A 15,823-nucleotide genomic window follows, 5' to 3' on the forward strand; every position below is an offset into this window, starting at 1 on the left:
AACCGTTTGATGCTTCTTATACTGAAAATATGGGACACCAAGACCCTCCCCAGTGAATTCCGCAATGCAAATATCATTACCATCTTCAAGAAGGGAGACAGGGAGAACTGTAACAACTACTGGGGAATATCACTATATATATATATATATATATATATATATATATATATATATATATATATATATATATATATATATATATAAGTGGTACCTCTACATACGAATGTCCAAACATACAAATTTTCCAACGTACAAAGTAAAATTCGACCAAATTTCTGCCTCGACATCCGAAGTGTTGCTCCAACATACGAAGTAAACATTACGCCATTGAGCGTCGAGTGCTCAGTTCTCTGTTCTTGTGTGTATCGTATGGTTGTCCTCTGTTTGGTCTGTTATTAACAGTGCTTATTTTCTTCCTTTTCTCACATTTCCTTTTTGATTTTACCTATAATCATGGTGCCTAAGAAGCTAAGTTTCAGTACAGGAAGAAGGCAATTCTTTCATTAGAATTGAAGCAAGAAATTGTAGAAAAACATGAGAGCAGTGTGCATGTGAGTGATACTGTATGGCTAAACAATATGGCCGGAATAGGCCTATGATCTCGACGATCATCAAGCTGAAAGCAGCCATTAAAGCAAATAACCATCGAAGGGGATCACCATTATTACAAGACATCGTAGCAATACCCTGGAAGAGATAGAACGCCTTTTGTTGATAGGGATAAAGGACAAAGAGATTGTTGACAACGATCATTTGTGAGAAGGGCCAGCGTGATGAACAGAAAGAAAGAAAAAAGTGAAGCAAAGAAAACCAAGATAGCATTAACAAGCTCTTTCAAATAAGACTTCTCTCTTTTTCTGTTTCTCTCTAAACATAGCATTAACATGTTCTTTAAATAAAATCTCTCTCTCTCTCTCTCTCTCTCTCTCTCTCTCTCTCTCGTTCTTCTTCGCTGTTATAGTGTCAGATACGTCTATTATTTTTTTTTTCCGAGAGATAGAGATTAAACAAAAATGTGTTTAGAGTACATATGATTTTTAACAGCGTCAATGAGTTGAAAACAATTAAATGTAACTAAGAAAGTAATAACTAATCTGAATTCCTTTTTTAACTAAAACAAATATTGATACAAACACACTCGTGTGCGTATGCACAAACACACACACACACACAGGTGCAAGAATTGCTACGCAGTAAGAGAGACGGTCGGGGAGGAGGTAGAGATGGTGACTGCGATAATATACCGTAACTCGTCACTGAAAGTGATGAAAATAAAAAATCAATAGAAAAAAAAATGTAAAAAATATGAAATATAAAAATAAAAAAAAAATAAATAAGCTAAGTTAGATTAAAATTTCCGTAGTGTAAGTTACGGTATGTTATCGCAGTCACCATCTCTACCTCCTCGCCGATCATGTCTCCTCGTGCATGTGTGTGTGTTTGCGCATACGCACACGAGTGTGTTTATATCAATATTTGTTTTAGTTAATAAAGGAATTCAGATTCGCTGATATTGTTTTTTTAGTTACATTTAACTGTCTTTCAATTCGTTAACGCTGTTAAAAATCATATGTACACAACACATTTTTGTTTAATCTCTCATTTTTGTTTAATCTCTCTCTCTCTCTCTCTCAGAAAAAATGAATAGACGTCTCTAACACTAACAGTGAAGAAGAACAAGAGAGAGAGAGAGAGAGAGAGAGAGAGAGAGAGAGAGAGAGAGAGAGAGAGAGAGAGAGGGAGAGAGTATTCATCTAAAGAACATGTTAACACCATGTTTACCTTCTCGCCGATCGTCCGTCTCGTCCTGGCGTAGCAAATCCTACACCTGCGTTGGCCTGTCTCTAAGGTAACGTGGCAATAAAACACATTTTTTATTTATTATTTCTTTATAATTATCTTATTTACATGCTTCTTTCATATTATGCAGTTATGTTATTGTTATGTGTAATTATGTGTAGCCATTTATTAAGGATTTATTATGGGTTTTTAGGCTGAGGAACAAATTAAATGAATTACCATGTACTCTTATAGGAATATTTGCTCCAACATATGATTGTTTTAACATACGAAGCAGTTTCTGGAACGAATCAAATTCGTATGTAGAGGTACCACTGTATATATATATATATATATATATATATATATATATATATATATATATATATATATATATATATATATATATATATATATTGTATATATATATATATATATATATATATATAGATATATATATATATATATATATATATATATATATATATATGTGTGTGTGTGTATATATATGTATATATATACTAAATAATAAATTACCAATTAAAGCCCATACTTATACATACTAACGTCAATTCAATTAGTCTCCTCAAAAAAAAAATTTGAAGCCCGATCTCTCAAAATATGACGAAATTGGAGATAATTTGTATTTTCCCTAACTATATAAACCTGGGTGCTTTACACAGGAGAAATTGCAACGAAGCTTGAGATTACAGCAGTAAAAACTTTTATAATGAGGTGTAAACAGGTGGCTGGTAATCACTTGGCAGAGAGCGGGGAAACCCAGCCCCTCTACTTGCTCCCAGAGAAGTCACTCTGATTGCAACCGAGACTTTCTAGTGGGCTGGCGATGGCAGAAAAATATGAGTAATGGATCTGGATTTGTATACTTAGGAAAAATAAGAATTATGTCCAAATTTGTCATTTGTTCCATTACAAATACAAACTTTCATCCTTTACATAAGAGACTAATCCCTAGGTGAGATGAAGTTGCTCTTCCAACTGGCTGGAAAACTAATCCTGGGATTCCTAAACTCGGATCTTGTAGGTAGTGAGTTTAGGTTCCTTACACCTCATGCACCAGTGATGTGACTATGCAATAAAGGAGACTGAACAGAAAGTTTGTGTCATATTGCTGAGGCATATGTAGACTATTGGGTTGGCCTATTTCCAACCAATTATTATTACTTTACTTCCTAAGCTAAAACCCTAGTTGGAAAAGCAGGATGCTATAAGCCCTAGGATCCCACATGAAAAATAGCCCAGTGAGGAAAGGAGCATACGTATGTTGATGGTACTGCTTCATTCACACCATTAGGCTTATGTATAGTAGTGGGTTTGCCTAGTTACTACACACTCCCCCTTGTAAGGAGTGTGTGGAATGACACTTCTATACCTTGTAATAAAATACCTCCCAGTGTAACACGTAACTCCCATCCTCGATCCGATGCTGAAAGTCCTGTGAAACTAACCGAAGCAGCTATACCACCTGTTGTGTTGCTACTACAGGTCCTAGTGAAAAGGTGTTTAGGGACCTGCGGGTCAATTCCCACAGGTAAGTCAGTAAGCATTGTCTGACGTTTTTAAGTGCCTGCCTGGAGTATCTGCGCCACAGAAAGATTCTTATAGAATCACAGGGTCATAGCTATTCCCCTCGGAAATTAAGAGTTTGTATCCTGAGTTTCACTCAATGCAGGAGGTGAGCATGGTGAATGGGTAGTCAATGACTTCCCTACGCAAGGAAAAGATTGCATTCAATCCCCTACTACTTCCCTCTCCTTTAATTGAGGAGGAGGAGCTGCAGGTGAGGTCGTATACGTACAAAACCCAAATGTAGCATATCAAGATAATCAGTTACATCTCTATGGCTTGCGATCTGAGACGAAAGAATCCTGGCATCGAGAAGGGATAGATTCTGGGATTTAGCTAGAAGCTCAGGAACAAAGGGGGCCAAGACCTGTCCTCAGCGTTTGGTATGAGCGACGCTAAAGAAGAGCCCATGAATCTCGCTAATTCAATTGTTGGAAGCTAAGACGAGCAAAAAACCTGTTTGAGGGAAAGTTCAAAGGAGTCCTCTCCAGGGATTGCAAGACCTTATCAACGTCAGAAGGTGGTGGTTACACATTTTTCAGAGGCTAAGTCTATTAAAAACTCTATGAGTATGGAGAGCTCCGCCCGAGCGGCATTATCAACTCCTTTCATTCTAAAGACCTAACTTTAAGGCTGAGTGATGGGCTCTCCCCGCCGATCCCGAGAAGAGCCTTTCTCTCCGGAAGTAAAGTAAATATTTGGCTAAATATAGCACAGAATCTCAGAGAGGATAAAGCCCATTTCCCCAACCACAGAAGATGCCCAACTTGATTTTGGCACACTGAAAACGACAATTTCCCAGAAGTATCCTGACACCCTTCACATAACTTCGCACGAAAAGTCTCTGAGAGGAGATGCTGGATAATCTCCACTTAAAATTCCAAAGTGATTCCACTGAGTTATGGGATCTCTGAGCATGTAGTTGGTGGAACATGTTGGACTGAGGAGGTAATATCCTCAGATCCTCTATCAAGAGGGGTAAAAGGTTCGAGTACCATTCCACTTGGGGCCTATAAATGCTATTAGAGTCATACCAAGTTGGGAATGGCCTGGTCTCGATTCAAGAAACTCCTTATCAGGCAGAACAGTGGAAAAGCTTAGATATCGATGCCATCCCAGGGATACTGGAAGGTCTCCATGAATGGAATTTCCTGGTCTGGCATTGCTGAGCAGAATATCATAAATTTACGATTAGCGAGGTTGCAAACAGGTCGACTATTGGAGGACACCGCTAAGTCTGGGTCTTGTTCTTTATTTGAGGATGCACATATCATTCTAGGCCTACGATCTGCATTCTCCTGCTAAGTTTGCCTGTTCTTAATGTTCTTTTGTCTGAAATCAAGCAGGCTGTTAGAGTGACCGGGACAACCATTGCCTAATCGTGGATCTCTATTGTCAGTGGGCAAAGCTAAAGAGAAACAGTACCACCTCTGTTGTTACATCTGGGGTGGTGCTGTCACTTATTCACACCACGACACACCACCAAGGGACCGGTCAAAAGAAGGCAATAGTGTTGGAGCGCAAAGAGAGAGACTTGAAGACTTAACACCTTGAAATTGGATCGACCTACCAGGTCGGTCCTTTGAACCGACTCTAGAGATTGTAGGAGGTGCACTCCTCAGTCTATTTTGACGTGCCTATGATGATCTGGAACACATGTTAGCAAGGGTGAGTCCCTGAAATGGACTCCTGACAGAGGAGAGTCACTGACTTGTGACCAGTGACTCTTCGGTTACTTTTGAAGGGACTGAAGGTGGAGACTGTTTGGAACGAGATGTTCCAAGGAGGCCAGATCTTTGAGCCCCTTCTTCCAAAGCAGCATTGCAAGATGGGGCTGTTGAAGGAGAGGGAAAGCCACCTCTCAAAAATGTGCTAGTTTGTACCAAAATGGAAAGACTTCACACGAAGGTGTCAATGTCTATTCCCAAATAAATCAGTCTTTATTTGGACATTGGGCTGACTTTTCACAATTCACCACGATCCACAGATGGTGATATAACGAGAGGAATTTGTTCCGGTGGAGATCGTCCAGGTATTGCTGGAGACAAATGCCATTGGCCTGTGTCCATGCTGATACCAGAGTAAACTCTGGTGAAGATTTGCAGAGCTGTTGAGATACCAAAGCAAAGAACTTTGAATTGGAACACTTTGCTCGGCCTAATAAAACTGGGATACTTCATGGAGCTCGGATGAATTGGGACCTGGAAGTATGCAGCCTTCAGATCGACTGACACCATGAGGTCCAATGGCCTAATCGTCTGCCTGACTATGTATTGAGTCTCCATCTTGGACGAAGTTTGCCAAACAAACTCGTTCAGGTCTGGAAGGTCCATGACTGTTTTGTCCCCAAATATCTTCTCTACCAGAAAGAGTAGACTGAAGAAGCTTGGGGAGCTGTCGTTATCCTCCTGGTAAAATCGCACGAGCCTTGACTCATTGACTACACAGCTTAATTTCCATTTCATTAACAAAGATATTTCACTTTACTATGGGAAAGCAAATGAAAGTATCGTTTGATTATCTAAGTTATAAATACATGTAGTCTCTCTCCTGGAAACTAAATAGAACTGCATGGATAACAGTAATAACCTCTGCTCAAGATTTTTTATTTTTTTCTATAAAATTAGACCTTAACTCAGAATTTCCAACTTTCTCTCAGATGACACCAACCTTGTGAAAATGACCCTGGGTAATGATCACAACAGACCATTAAGCCATAAGATATAATTTCAATCTTGTAAAAGTTTCAAATAAGTCTTTTTTGTAAACCTGAAGCCAAAACCAAGCAGAGGATACAAAAATCACTAAACAAAATGCACACAAATGCAAAAATGCACAAAATTCTACAATGCATAATACTAAATAGTTTAAGAGATATTGTATATAACTTACCAAGTACTTCTTAAAAAGGAAAATGTTACCAAATTTAAGTGTCAGTGCAAAAATATGGAAAGTTACAAACAAATAAATCAAATATGGTTGCCCAAAAAGTATTTTTTAACTTCCTTTCATACTTTGTATAAATAAGTGCCAGAAAAATAACTCTATAAGATTTCAGTAAAAACGATGAAAGACTTGTGGTACTAGATGAAATGATATCAAAACACCATATTATGCCAATTATGCCAATTCCCCAAGCACTAACTCTAAAAGCATAAGCAATAAAAGTGATAAGAGGATGTACCCTCCTGAAGTAGAGATTATGAAAGATTGCCAACAGAATATCTTCCAGTAATTCTCAGAATTGTAATTATCAATGCTATATAATACAGTAAAACTACCCTTTGAGAAACTCTGCCTAAAATGAAAAGTTAACTGATAACATTAAAAGGATGAGAACATGACAATTACAGCATAAAGAAAGATAAGAAGCACTTGGCAGTAATACTATAATAATAAAAGTATTTTGGTAATATTACGTAAGTATTTTCTAAGGGGGTGAAAATGAGCTCATTTGGTACATTTTTTGTTGGCTTCATTGGCGAGTTGGTATTTCTAGGTTCAAATAATTACTCCTCAGAATTGACCAACCTCTAATGGCAAAGATTACCTTTATGGGATTCAAAAGTAATGTGATACGTCTATAAATTGTACAAAAATACAAAAAGCCAAGGGACAAAAGAAACATATCAATACCTTACCTGAAAAGCCTTTTCCTTTTTATATTCTCTTTTCTGAATAATCTTAAGCCAGGTAAATTTCATCTTTTTCCGTAGTTTTTTAAGCTTGTGTTTATTCATCTTACTCCTCCTAATCACAATAAGACGAGCAGCCTGTTTTTCTGTTACCTACATAAATAAAATAACACTAATTAGTCATGACAATTAATGTAGCATTACTGTATAGGATAAGGTGATATTTTCAATAAGATAAATTTGAAAGTAATTTGTATTTTTCCTATACAAACCCAAGTTCTTTATATAGGAGATAGAAATTAGCATAAGCTGGAACAAGGATGTAAAATATTTTAACTAGGCATCAATAACCGGTCCAATTATTACCAGATGTAGCAGGGAAGCACCGGCCCCACTCACAACCTCCCCACTTTGATTGCAGATGGGAATTCTGGGGGCAGGTGATGGCAGGTAACAATTTGTAAAGAACTCAGGTTTGTATGGTTAGGAAAAAATTATAAATTTAAATTCACTTCCATTTTTCCTAACGATACAAACCTTGAGCTCTTTATTAAGAAATATACTATCAACAAAGCTGGAAGACTAGCCATAAGACTTTTAGCCAGGTGTAACTACCCCACTGCTAGTTAGCAGGGGGATAGGGAGAGTAGTACCAGCTACCCTTCTCACACACACCCCTGTTGACTTGACGCTTTTAATAGCAGGCAGGATTTGCCGGGGAATAGGTGATGGCGCGCCAAATTTACATAAAGAGCTCAAGGTTTGTATTGTAAGGAAAAATGCAAATTACTTTAAATTTGTCATTTGTTCCGACACTAAATAAAAACCATTTTGCTCATTATTGGGGAAGACACCCCTGAGGTGAATGGAAGTCCAAACCAACTGGCTGGCTTTTGACCGTGGGTTTCCCACTTTTGTGCTCCACATGTATATTATTATTATTATTAATATTACTTGCTAATCTACAACCTTAGTTGGAAAAGCAGGGAGATATAAGCTCTGGGAAAATAGCCCAGTGAACATAGGAATGAAGGAAAAATAAAATACTTTAAGAAAAGTAACAACATTAAAATAAATATTTCCTATATAAACTATAAAAACTTTAACAAAACAAGAGGAAGAGAAATAAGATAGAACAGTTTGCCCGAGTGTACCCTCAAGCAAGAGAACTCTAACCCAAGATAGTGGAAGGCCATGGTACAGAGGCTATAGCACTACCCAAGACTAGAGAATAATGGTTTGATTTTGGAGTGTCCTTCTAGAAGAGCTGCTTACCATAGGTAAAGAGCCTCTTCTGCCCTTACCAAGAGGAAAATGGCCACTGAACAATTACAGTGCAGTAGTTAACCCCTTTAGAGAAGAAGAATTGTTTGGTAATCTCAGTGTTGTAAGGTGGATGAGGACAGAGGAGAATAAGTAAAGAATAGGCCAGACTATTTGGTGCATAAGTAGGTAAAGGGAAAATGAACCGTGACCAGAGAGAAGGATCCAATGTAATACTGTCTAGCCAGTCAAAGGGCCCTATAAGTCTCTAGCGGTAGTATCTCAACGGGTGACTGGTGCCCTAACCAATCTACTACAGGGAGAAAACCCGATGCCTCGCTAAATACTATATGGAGAAGCGTGCTTTAGCATCCTGAGCAATCTGAGCAATTGTGTGATACTAACAGTGTGGCTAGTCTAAGTAAGAATTCTCAGAAATGTAGGAATCTTTGAACCAACCATAGATGTTACCCAATCCCACCTCCCAAGGGTGTATGGGGACACAAGTATATACTGTATTTCTAGACCAGGGTACACAAGAGAAATGGCTTTACCAGCAGATAGAGGAGGCCAGCTTGCGGGCTCCTATGGTTCTCTTGAGATAGTACCTCAAACTCCTCACTGGACAGAGTAGCAGTTGATCTGGACTATCGGTTACATCACAAAGACTCCCAATCCAGAAGGGGCTAAATCTAAGATATGCTACTCCTGGATTTTGAGACGTGGCAATAAACCCAGGGACGAAGCCAAGTATTACCTCTCCCCATCTCCTTGAATGGGAGACGTTGTAGGAAAGACCATGGAGTTCGCCGACTCTCTTGGCCGAGGCCAATATGAGCAGGAACATCGTCTTCAATGTCAGGTGAAGATCTGAAGCTTGGCGTAATGGTTCGTAGAGGGCACCCTTCAAAGACTGAAGGATGTGAACTACATTCCATGGAGGTGGTCTAACTTCCAACTGAGAACAGGTTAGCTCGAAACTCAATATGAGGAGAGACAACTTCAAAGAGGAGGGAGTGTTAACTCCTTTCAGTCTAAAGGCGAGGCTCAAGGCTGAGCGATAGCCTTTCACCCCCAAGACCGAGAGGAGTTTTTCCTCCAGAAGGTAAACAAGGTACTGCACTATTACTGGAATAGTGGCATCGAGGGGAGAGATACCCTTCCACGACACCAACCACAAAAGATGTCTGGAGATGTCTGGAAAGCGTTCTCGCAACTTGTTGCCAAAAGCCTCTCTGCATGAGGAGATGTGGACAGTCTCCGGGCGTAAAGACGTAGGGATCCTACGGCTCTGTAGAAGATGTTCTCGTGTGGCTGTCTGAGCAGGTCGTGTAGTGGAGGGAGTTCTCTCGGGACTTTTATCAGCAGTTGAAGAAAGTCCAGGAACCATTCTGCATGATGCCATAGCGGAGCTATGAGGGTCATTACTAGGTTTGCGGATGATTTTGCCTTGTTGAGCACCCTTCTCATCAAGTAGAACAGGGGAAATGCATACACGTTGATGCTCTCCCATAGTTGTTGGAATGCATCCGGCCAGAGGGCCTGGGGATCCCGGACTGGTGAACATTAGATCAGGAGTGTTCTGTTCAGAGACGTGGCGAACAAGTCCACTGTTAGGGAACCCCACAAAGTCAGGACTTTGCTGGCTATTAGACGATTCAAAGATGGCCATCTTAGCATCTCTACTATTAGATGGCAAAGGTGCTTCGAAAAGGTAGCGCCTTGTTTGTTTACATATACCACTACCGTGGTGTTATCGCTTATCAACACCACTGAGTGGCCTTCCAGGAACTGATGGAAATGTTGTAGGTCTAGGAAGGCTGCCCTCATCTCTAGGAGATCTATGTTGAACTGCTTCTGAGAAACCAGAAGTTATGCATCTTTGATCTGATTGGTGATACAATCATTTGAGGCTGATGTCCTTGGATGCAGCTGGAATAGCACACCTATGCCTTGGGTCGTATGGCGGAGAAGAGGTCTTTGAAGAGATCAATGTTTCCAACAGGATCCAGGGGGTACTGGTGGAGGCTACTGATACCCCCTTACCTACAGGTGCAGCGCTCTCACCAAAGCGTCAAACTAAGGACATCCTTCTCAAAGGATGGCACTGTGGAAGGTACCTCATTGGGAAGGCTACAGAGTGGTGATCGCCTCCGGAAATTCTGTGGCTTCGGCATCTGAAAAGGAGGGAGAGGTCTCTTACCTGACCATAAGGGGACTGGCATAGTACTGTATCTCGCTCTGGCTTTCAAGAGCGAGTCGGAGAATGCTCAATTGGATCTCCTGTTGCATTCTTAGGAGATGTGGAAGCACTCTACTGGACAATCACCCACTGCTCGAATGTCGCGTGGTACCAGACGATCATGCTCCCCTGGGAGGCTGCACGAGCAGCTGCTTCACTGCACCCAACTGGACGCTCGCAGACTGATGAAGCGCGAGGAAGAACTGGGTCATGAGCTGCTACTGAAGATCTAGAAGAAGAAATGTGAATGCGAGCAGGTGGGCTATCTAGCGCTGATGGAAGATAACGCTCAAGAAGCCTGGATCTTAAAGAATCACAAAGATCGTAGCGAGGAGAAGGCGAGGAGTCACATGCTGACGGTCGCTCACGAGCTGGGAGCTGATAGCGCTTCAGAAGACAAAGGCAAACAAGAACAGGATCGCGCGTTCCTAGAAATGTGCTGGAATCCGATGGCGAGCAGGATACTGCTCACTCACTGAAGTGTGGTAGTGCGTTAAGGCTGGTTTAAGCGCTGAATCACTCCATGACCTGGAAGAAAGAGATCTCCCTGGATCGTGGCGGTCGTCCTGGGCAATCCTCTTATCTTCACTGCATGACGAGGGTGGAGATTCATTGATTGATTGATTTAAAGTTTTCAGGCATCCTGACATCTAAGGTCATTGACGCCGGTAACATTTAATTTATGTATACAAAAATATAAAAATAAAATAAAATAAAAAATAAAAGAGTATTCAATTAAAATCATAAAAGTTGAATGTCATAAAAGTTAAATAGTTTTCAGAAGACCTGCTTCTGAAATAAATATAAAAATACCACTTGCATAGTAGGACACATCATTTCCAAGAATCTTTGCAAGGATGAACCTGCCACCCTCACCTCGAGCCTCAAACAAATATCTATTCCTTAAGTTGTTATAATTGGGACATTCGGTCAATAAATACCTCACTGTTAGAGGTACTAAACAGTCGTCACAATACGGTTGGTGTTGGCCCTTCAGCAGAAACTCGTGTGTCAACCGAGTGTGACCAATACGGAGACAACAAAGAGACGTCTCCCATTTTCGGGGCATCATATTATACCTCCATGGAGATATGACATTTGTTACCTCTCGCATTTTATTCCCATCTAGGCTATCCCATTGCTGTTGCCATTTATTGCAAACCAATTTCTTGATGTCAGGTAAGAAATCATTACAGGGAATGGGATACCTTCTTGGCAGCAACTCGGATGCAGCCTTCTTAGCCAGTGAATCTGCCTTCTCATTCCCAGACACACCTACATGTGCTGGAACCCAACAAAATTGAACTGTTATACCTCTCCGTCCAATAATAAAAAGCCATTCTAAAATCTTTAAAACTAGAGGGTTATTAGAATTAAAAACTTCTATAGCTTGAAGGACACTCCTTGCATCACTAAAAATTGTAAAATTACCCTCCTTCTCCAACGCTATTTTCTCAATAGCGGTTAATATGCCATACAGTTCGGCAGTAAATATGGAAGCGGTCAGAGGAAGTGCACCTCTACAATTAAAATCATTACTATGTACTCCAAATCCAACGCCAGCATCAGGTTTGGAGCCATCTGTATAGATAAAAGTTGATCCTCTATGTTCTTTAACATGTTCATTAAAGAGACCTGGCTTCTAGGTCTGACATATTCTTCTTATCTCCAATAAAATATTTACAAAAAGATATCTCTGGTAACTTCCATGGAGGCGTTGATGATACCTTGAATGGAAGTACCTTATTTCTAATTATATCCAGACTATTTAGTAATTGTTTCACCCGAAAGCCATAAGGTTGAGGAGATTTTGGGTCCAACTCAATGTATGATGCGTGTCTTACAAGGCTTGCAGTTTGAAAGGCTAGAGAGTTAGGGAGTCTGCAATCTATACCAATACCGAATAATGGAAGACATTCGGTAAAGGTCTAGAGGTAACTCTCCAGCATCAACAAGGAGACTTGGGATAGGCGAGGTTTCAAAAGCTCCTGTAGACAATCTAATACCTGCATGATGTATCGAGTCTAATATTTTTAACCGGCTTGGGGTAGCTGAAGAATATATTTCACATCCATAACTAATTTTGGAAAAAATCAAGGCCTTGTATAATTTTAAAATAGTATTGCGGTCTGCCCCCATGATGTATGGGACAATACTTTTAAGATATTCAGAGCTTCAACACATTTAGCTTTTAACGCTTTTAAGTGAGAAACCCATGTAAGCCTACAATCAAATATCAAACCTAAAAATTTAGCTTCACTTGCACATGGTATCCGTTGACCTTTAATGTATATATCTGGGTCTGGATGTACTCCCCGGATACGACAAAAATGGACATGGTAGTTTTACTTGTTGAAAACTTAAATCCATTCATGTCTGCCCACTGTATAATTTTATCAATAGAGAGTTGGATTTTTCTCTCAACCATTGCCATTCTGGCTCCAGCAAATGAAATGGAGAGATCATCCACAAATAATGTTGAGAGAACATCCTGGGAAATTGCTGAGGATATCCCATTAATCGCTAGTGCAAAAAGGGTTACACTCAGCACACTACCCTGAGGAACTCCTTCTTCCTGGCACTTACTCTCTGATAGAGCTTCCCTAACTCTCACTTGAAAAACTCAATGTGAAAGAAATGACAGAATAAATAGTGGCAGCTCTCCTCTCAATCCGATTTCATGAATGGTTTTAAGTATACCATATCTCCATGTGGTATCATATGCCTTTTCAAGGTCAAAAAATACTGTAACATGGTGCTGTTTGGAAGCAAAGGCTTCACAAATAGAAGACTCAAGTCGTATCAACACATCAGTTGTTGAGTGTATTTTTCTGAATCCACATTGAATTGGTGATAAAATACCTTTCTTTTCAAGGTACCATATCAGCCTTGCAATGACCATCTTCTCCATGATTTTACATAAACAAGATGTCAATGCAATAGGACAATAGTTTGCTGCTAAAAACTTGTCTTTACCGGGTTTTAAAAAGGCTAAAATAATGGCTAGTTCCCAAACACTTGGGTAACTATGATCATGCCATATTCTATTAATAATGCTTAAAATAAATAGCTTTGTATTGAAATGTACATGTTTAATCATTGCATATGGAATTCCATCAGGTCCAGGGGCTGTATCATTGCAATGAGCAAGTGCGGAATCAAATTCTCTTTCAGTGAAAGGAGAATTATACGACTCTTCCCTTCTTGTTGCAAAATTTAAAATTTTCTTTTCTTCAACGCTCCTATACTGGTGACCAGGGGCTCCTACACACTTGCTGGATACATTTGAAAAATGATTAGCCAGGGCATTGCTAACATCATTTGCTTCAGTTAAATACTGACCATTCACCCTCAACACTGGTGGTGGGTTGGGGGTGAATTTGCCAGCTATCTTTTTTACTTTCCTCCACACAGCAGATGGTGGTGTTCTACTGTTAATGGAGGAAACAAAAGACATCCATGACTGGCGCCTTGCTTCTTTCATGGCACGACGGAACTGTGCTCTACATTTCTTGTACATAATTAAATTCTCATCAGTTCGGAGTCTACGCAATCGTGTTAGAGATCTTCTTGTGGCTCTGTGGAGGGCAGTTAGTTCTGAGGACCACCACGGGACTGGTCATCGTTTGAATAACCCTGTTGTTTTGGGAATTGAATTGACTCCTGCTGTATGGAGACGAGAGTGGAGAGTGCTGGGTGGCGAGACGTGGCCTGCGCTCTGACGAAGAAGGCGTGATGGTCTGGATTCCCTCGGGGGACCAGTGATTAATCCTGGACTCAGCAACAGGACCAGGACAAAGTGAGGCTGGAGAGCGTCAAACTCGCAGGGGGCGAACCTCGATCAGAGGGGCTAGAGAAAGACTGGGGCAAAGCTGGGTGCTGTCTCAAAGTCCCACGTGGCGGAGACCATTCCGGGAGAACCTACCCGCAAACGGGAAAGGTGGTCCCCAATAGGAACAGGGACATGCGGTGGACTTTACCCCTCCTCTGCAGGTTAAGCGAACTCAGAACAAGGGGAAGCGCTGTCGTAGGCAGCAGGAGCTGCAGCAGCCGAAAACAGAGAACTTTGCTCTGATAACACAGCACCGGTCATGAAAGGAGGGAACTCCTCCGGCACAAAACCTTCGGGATCCTTCGGAGGAAGATCCAGGTCCACCTTTAAGGAAGCTGGTGTCCGCTTACTCTCTTCTCCCAAATGCAACAGCTCGAAGCAACCTTCCTTCGACGGAGGACCCGCAACAACAAAGGAAGGCCAAATCTGCAATAAATCATTAACAGAGAAGGGCTCGCCTGCAGAGAAGGGCAGTGCCGCTTCACTAGGAGAAGCGGCAACATCCTTCAAACATAAGGGTTGTTCTTGGGTTAAAGGGTCAACACTTCTACTCAATTGATCCTCTGGGGAGACCGAGCGAGAGGGAATTTCGGGAAGAGATCGAGGGGTTGAAGAAGTATGAGGTTTCTTCAACTTTGAGGATGACCCCGAAGGAAAGGAATCCCTCTTTGACTTCTTGGACCGCCATCCAAACCTCTCCCACTGGGAGGACAACCACTCCCGACACTCCTCACAGGTATCATCCTGATTACAAGGTCGTCCTCAGCAGGCCGGACAAATTGAATGGGGACTGGTCTCGACCGCGGACATGGAGGTGCTGCATTTGTGCCTTTCAAGTCCAGGACACGTCCGCATGACACCCAGAAGAAGTAACACTCAAACCGGAAAAGAACAACTGAAAAGGATAAGTATGGCAGTCAGTGGGCGGTAAAAAGAGACGAACGTCCATTCTCAACTGAGCCAAAAGTAAAAGTGATGAGACAGCACTGGTGTGTGTGTGAGTGTGTGTGTGAGCAGGGTAGCTGGTACTACACCGCTATACCACACCTCACTAAAACTCATATGGCTAGTTTTCCAACTTTGCCAAAAGTATATTCCCTAAATGAGAGAGAAAGGGTTTGTATGTATCTAGTCTTGGAACAAAGACAAATTACTTCAAAATTTGTCATTTATTCCGACACAAATACAAACCTTTGTTCTTTACATAGGACTTACCCTATGGTTGGTAGAAGTCCTCTTTACAATTGGCTGGAACTTTAATGACAAATTTGTAGATAATTTGTATTTTTCCTAATGATGCAAACCTTAGCTATTTATTTAGGGGATATTACTTTTGGCGTAGCTGAAATGACGAGCCATTAAAATTTAGCCAAGGTTAACTACCCATACCGCTAGTTAGCTCGGGTAGGGGGGGGGGAGCTTGCTACCGCTCCCACTCACACACCGGTGATTTAGCTCACTATGCTTGGAGGTAGGACTTCAAAG

The 15,823-nt window shown here is 41.0% G+C and overlaps 1 protein-coding gene across 1 annotated transcript in view; it reads right to left on the bottom strand.

Moving 5' to 3' along the window:
• Positions 1-15,823, bottom strand: part of LOC137642650 (uncharacterized) — a 128,133-nt gene that overhangs the window by 12,797 nt on the left and 99,513 nt on the right. The window contains exon 5 of the mRNA XM_068375416.1: positions 7,008-7,154. Coding sequence (XP_068231517.1) covers positions 7,008-7,154 — 147 coding nt within the window. The remainder of the gene's footprint in view (positions 1-7,007; positions 7,155-15,823) is intronic.

Source organism: Palaemon carinicauda, chromosome 6 (genome assembly GCF_036898095.1).
Source record: "Palaemon carinicauda isolate YSFRI2023 chromosome 6, ASM3689809v2, whole genome shotgun sequence".
In the NCBI taxonomy this organism is placed as follows: Eukaryota; Metazoa; Arthropoda; class Malacostraca; order Decapoda; family Palaemonidae; genus Palaemon; species Palaemon carinicauda.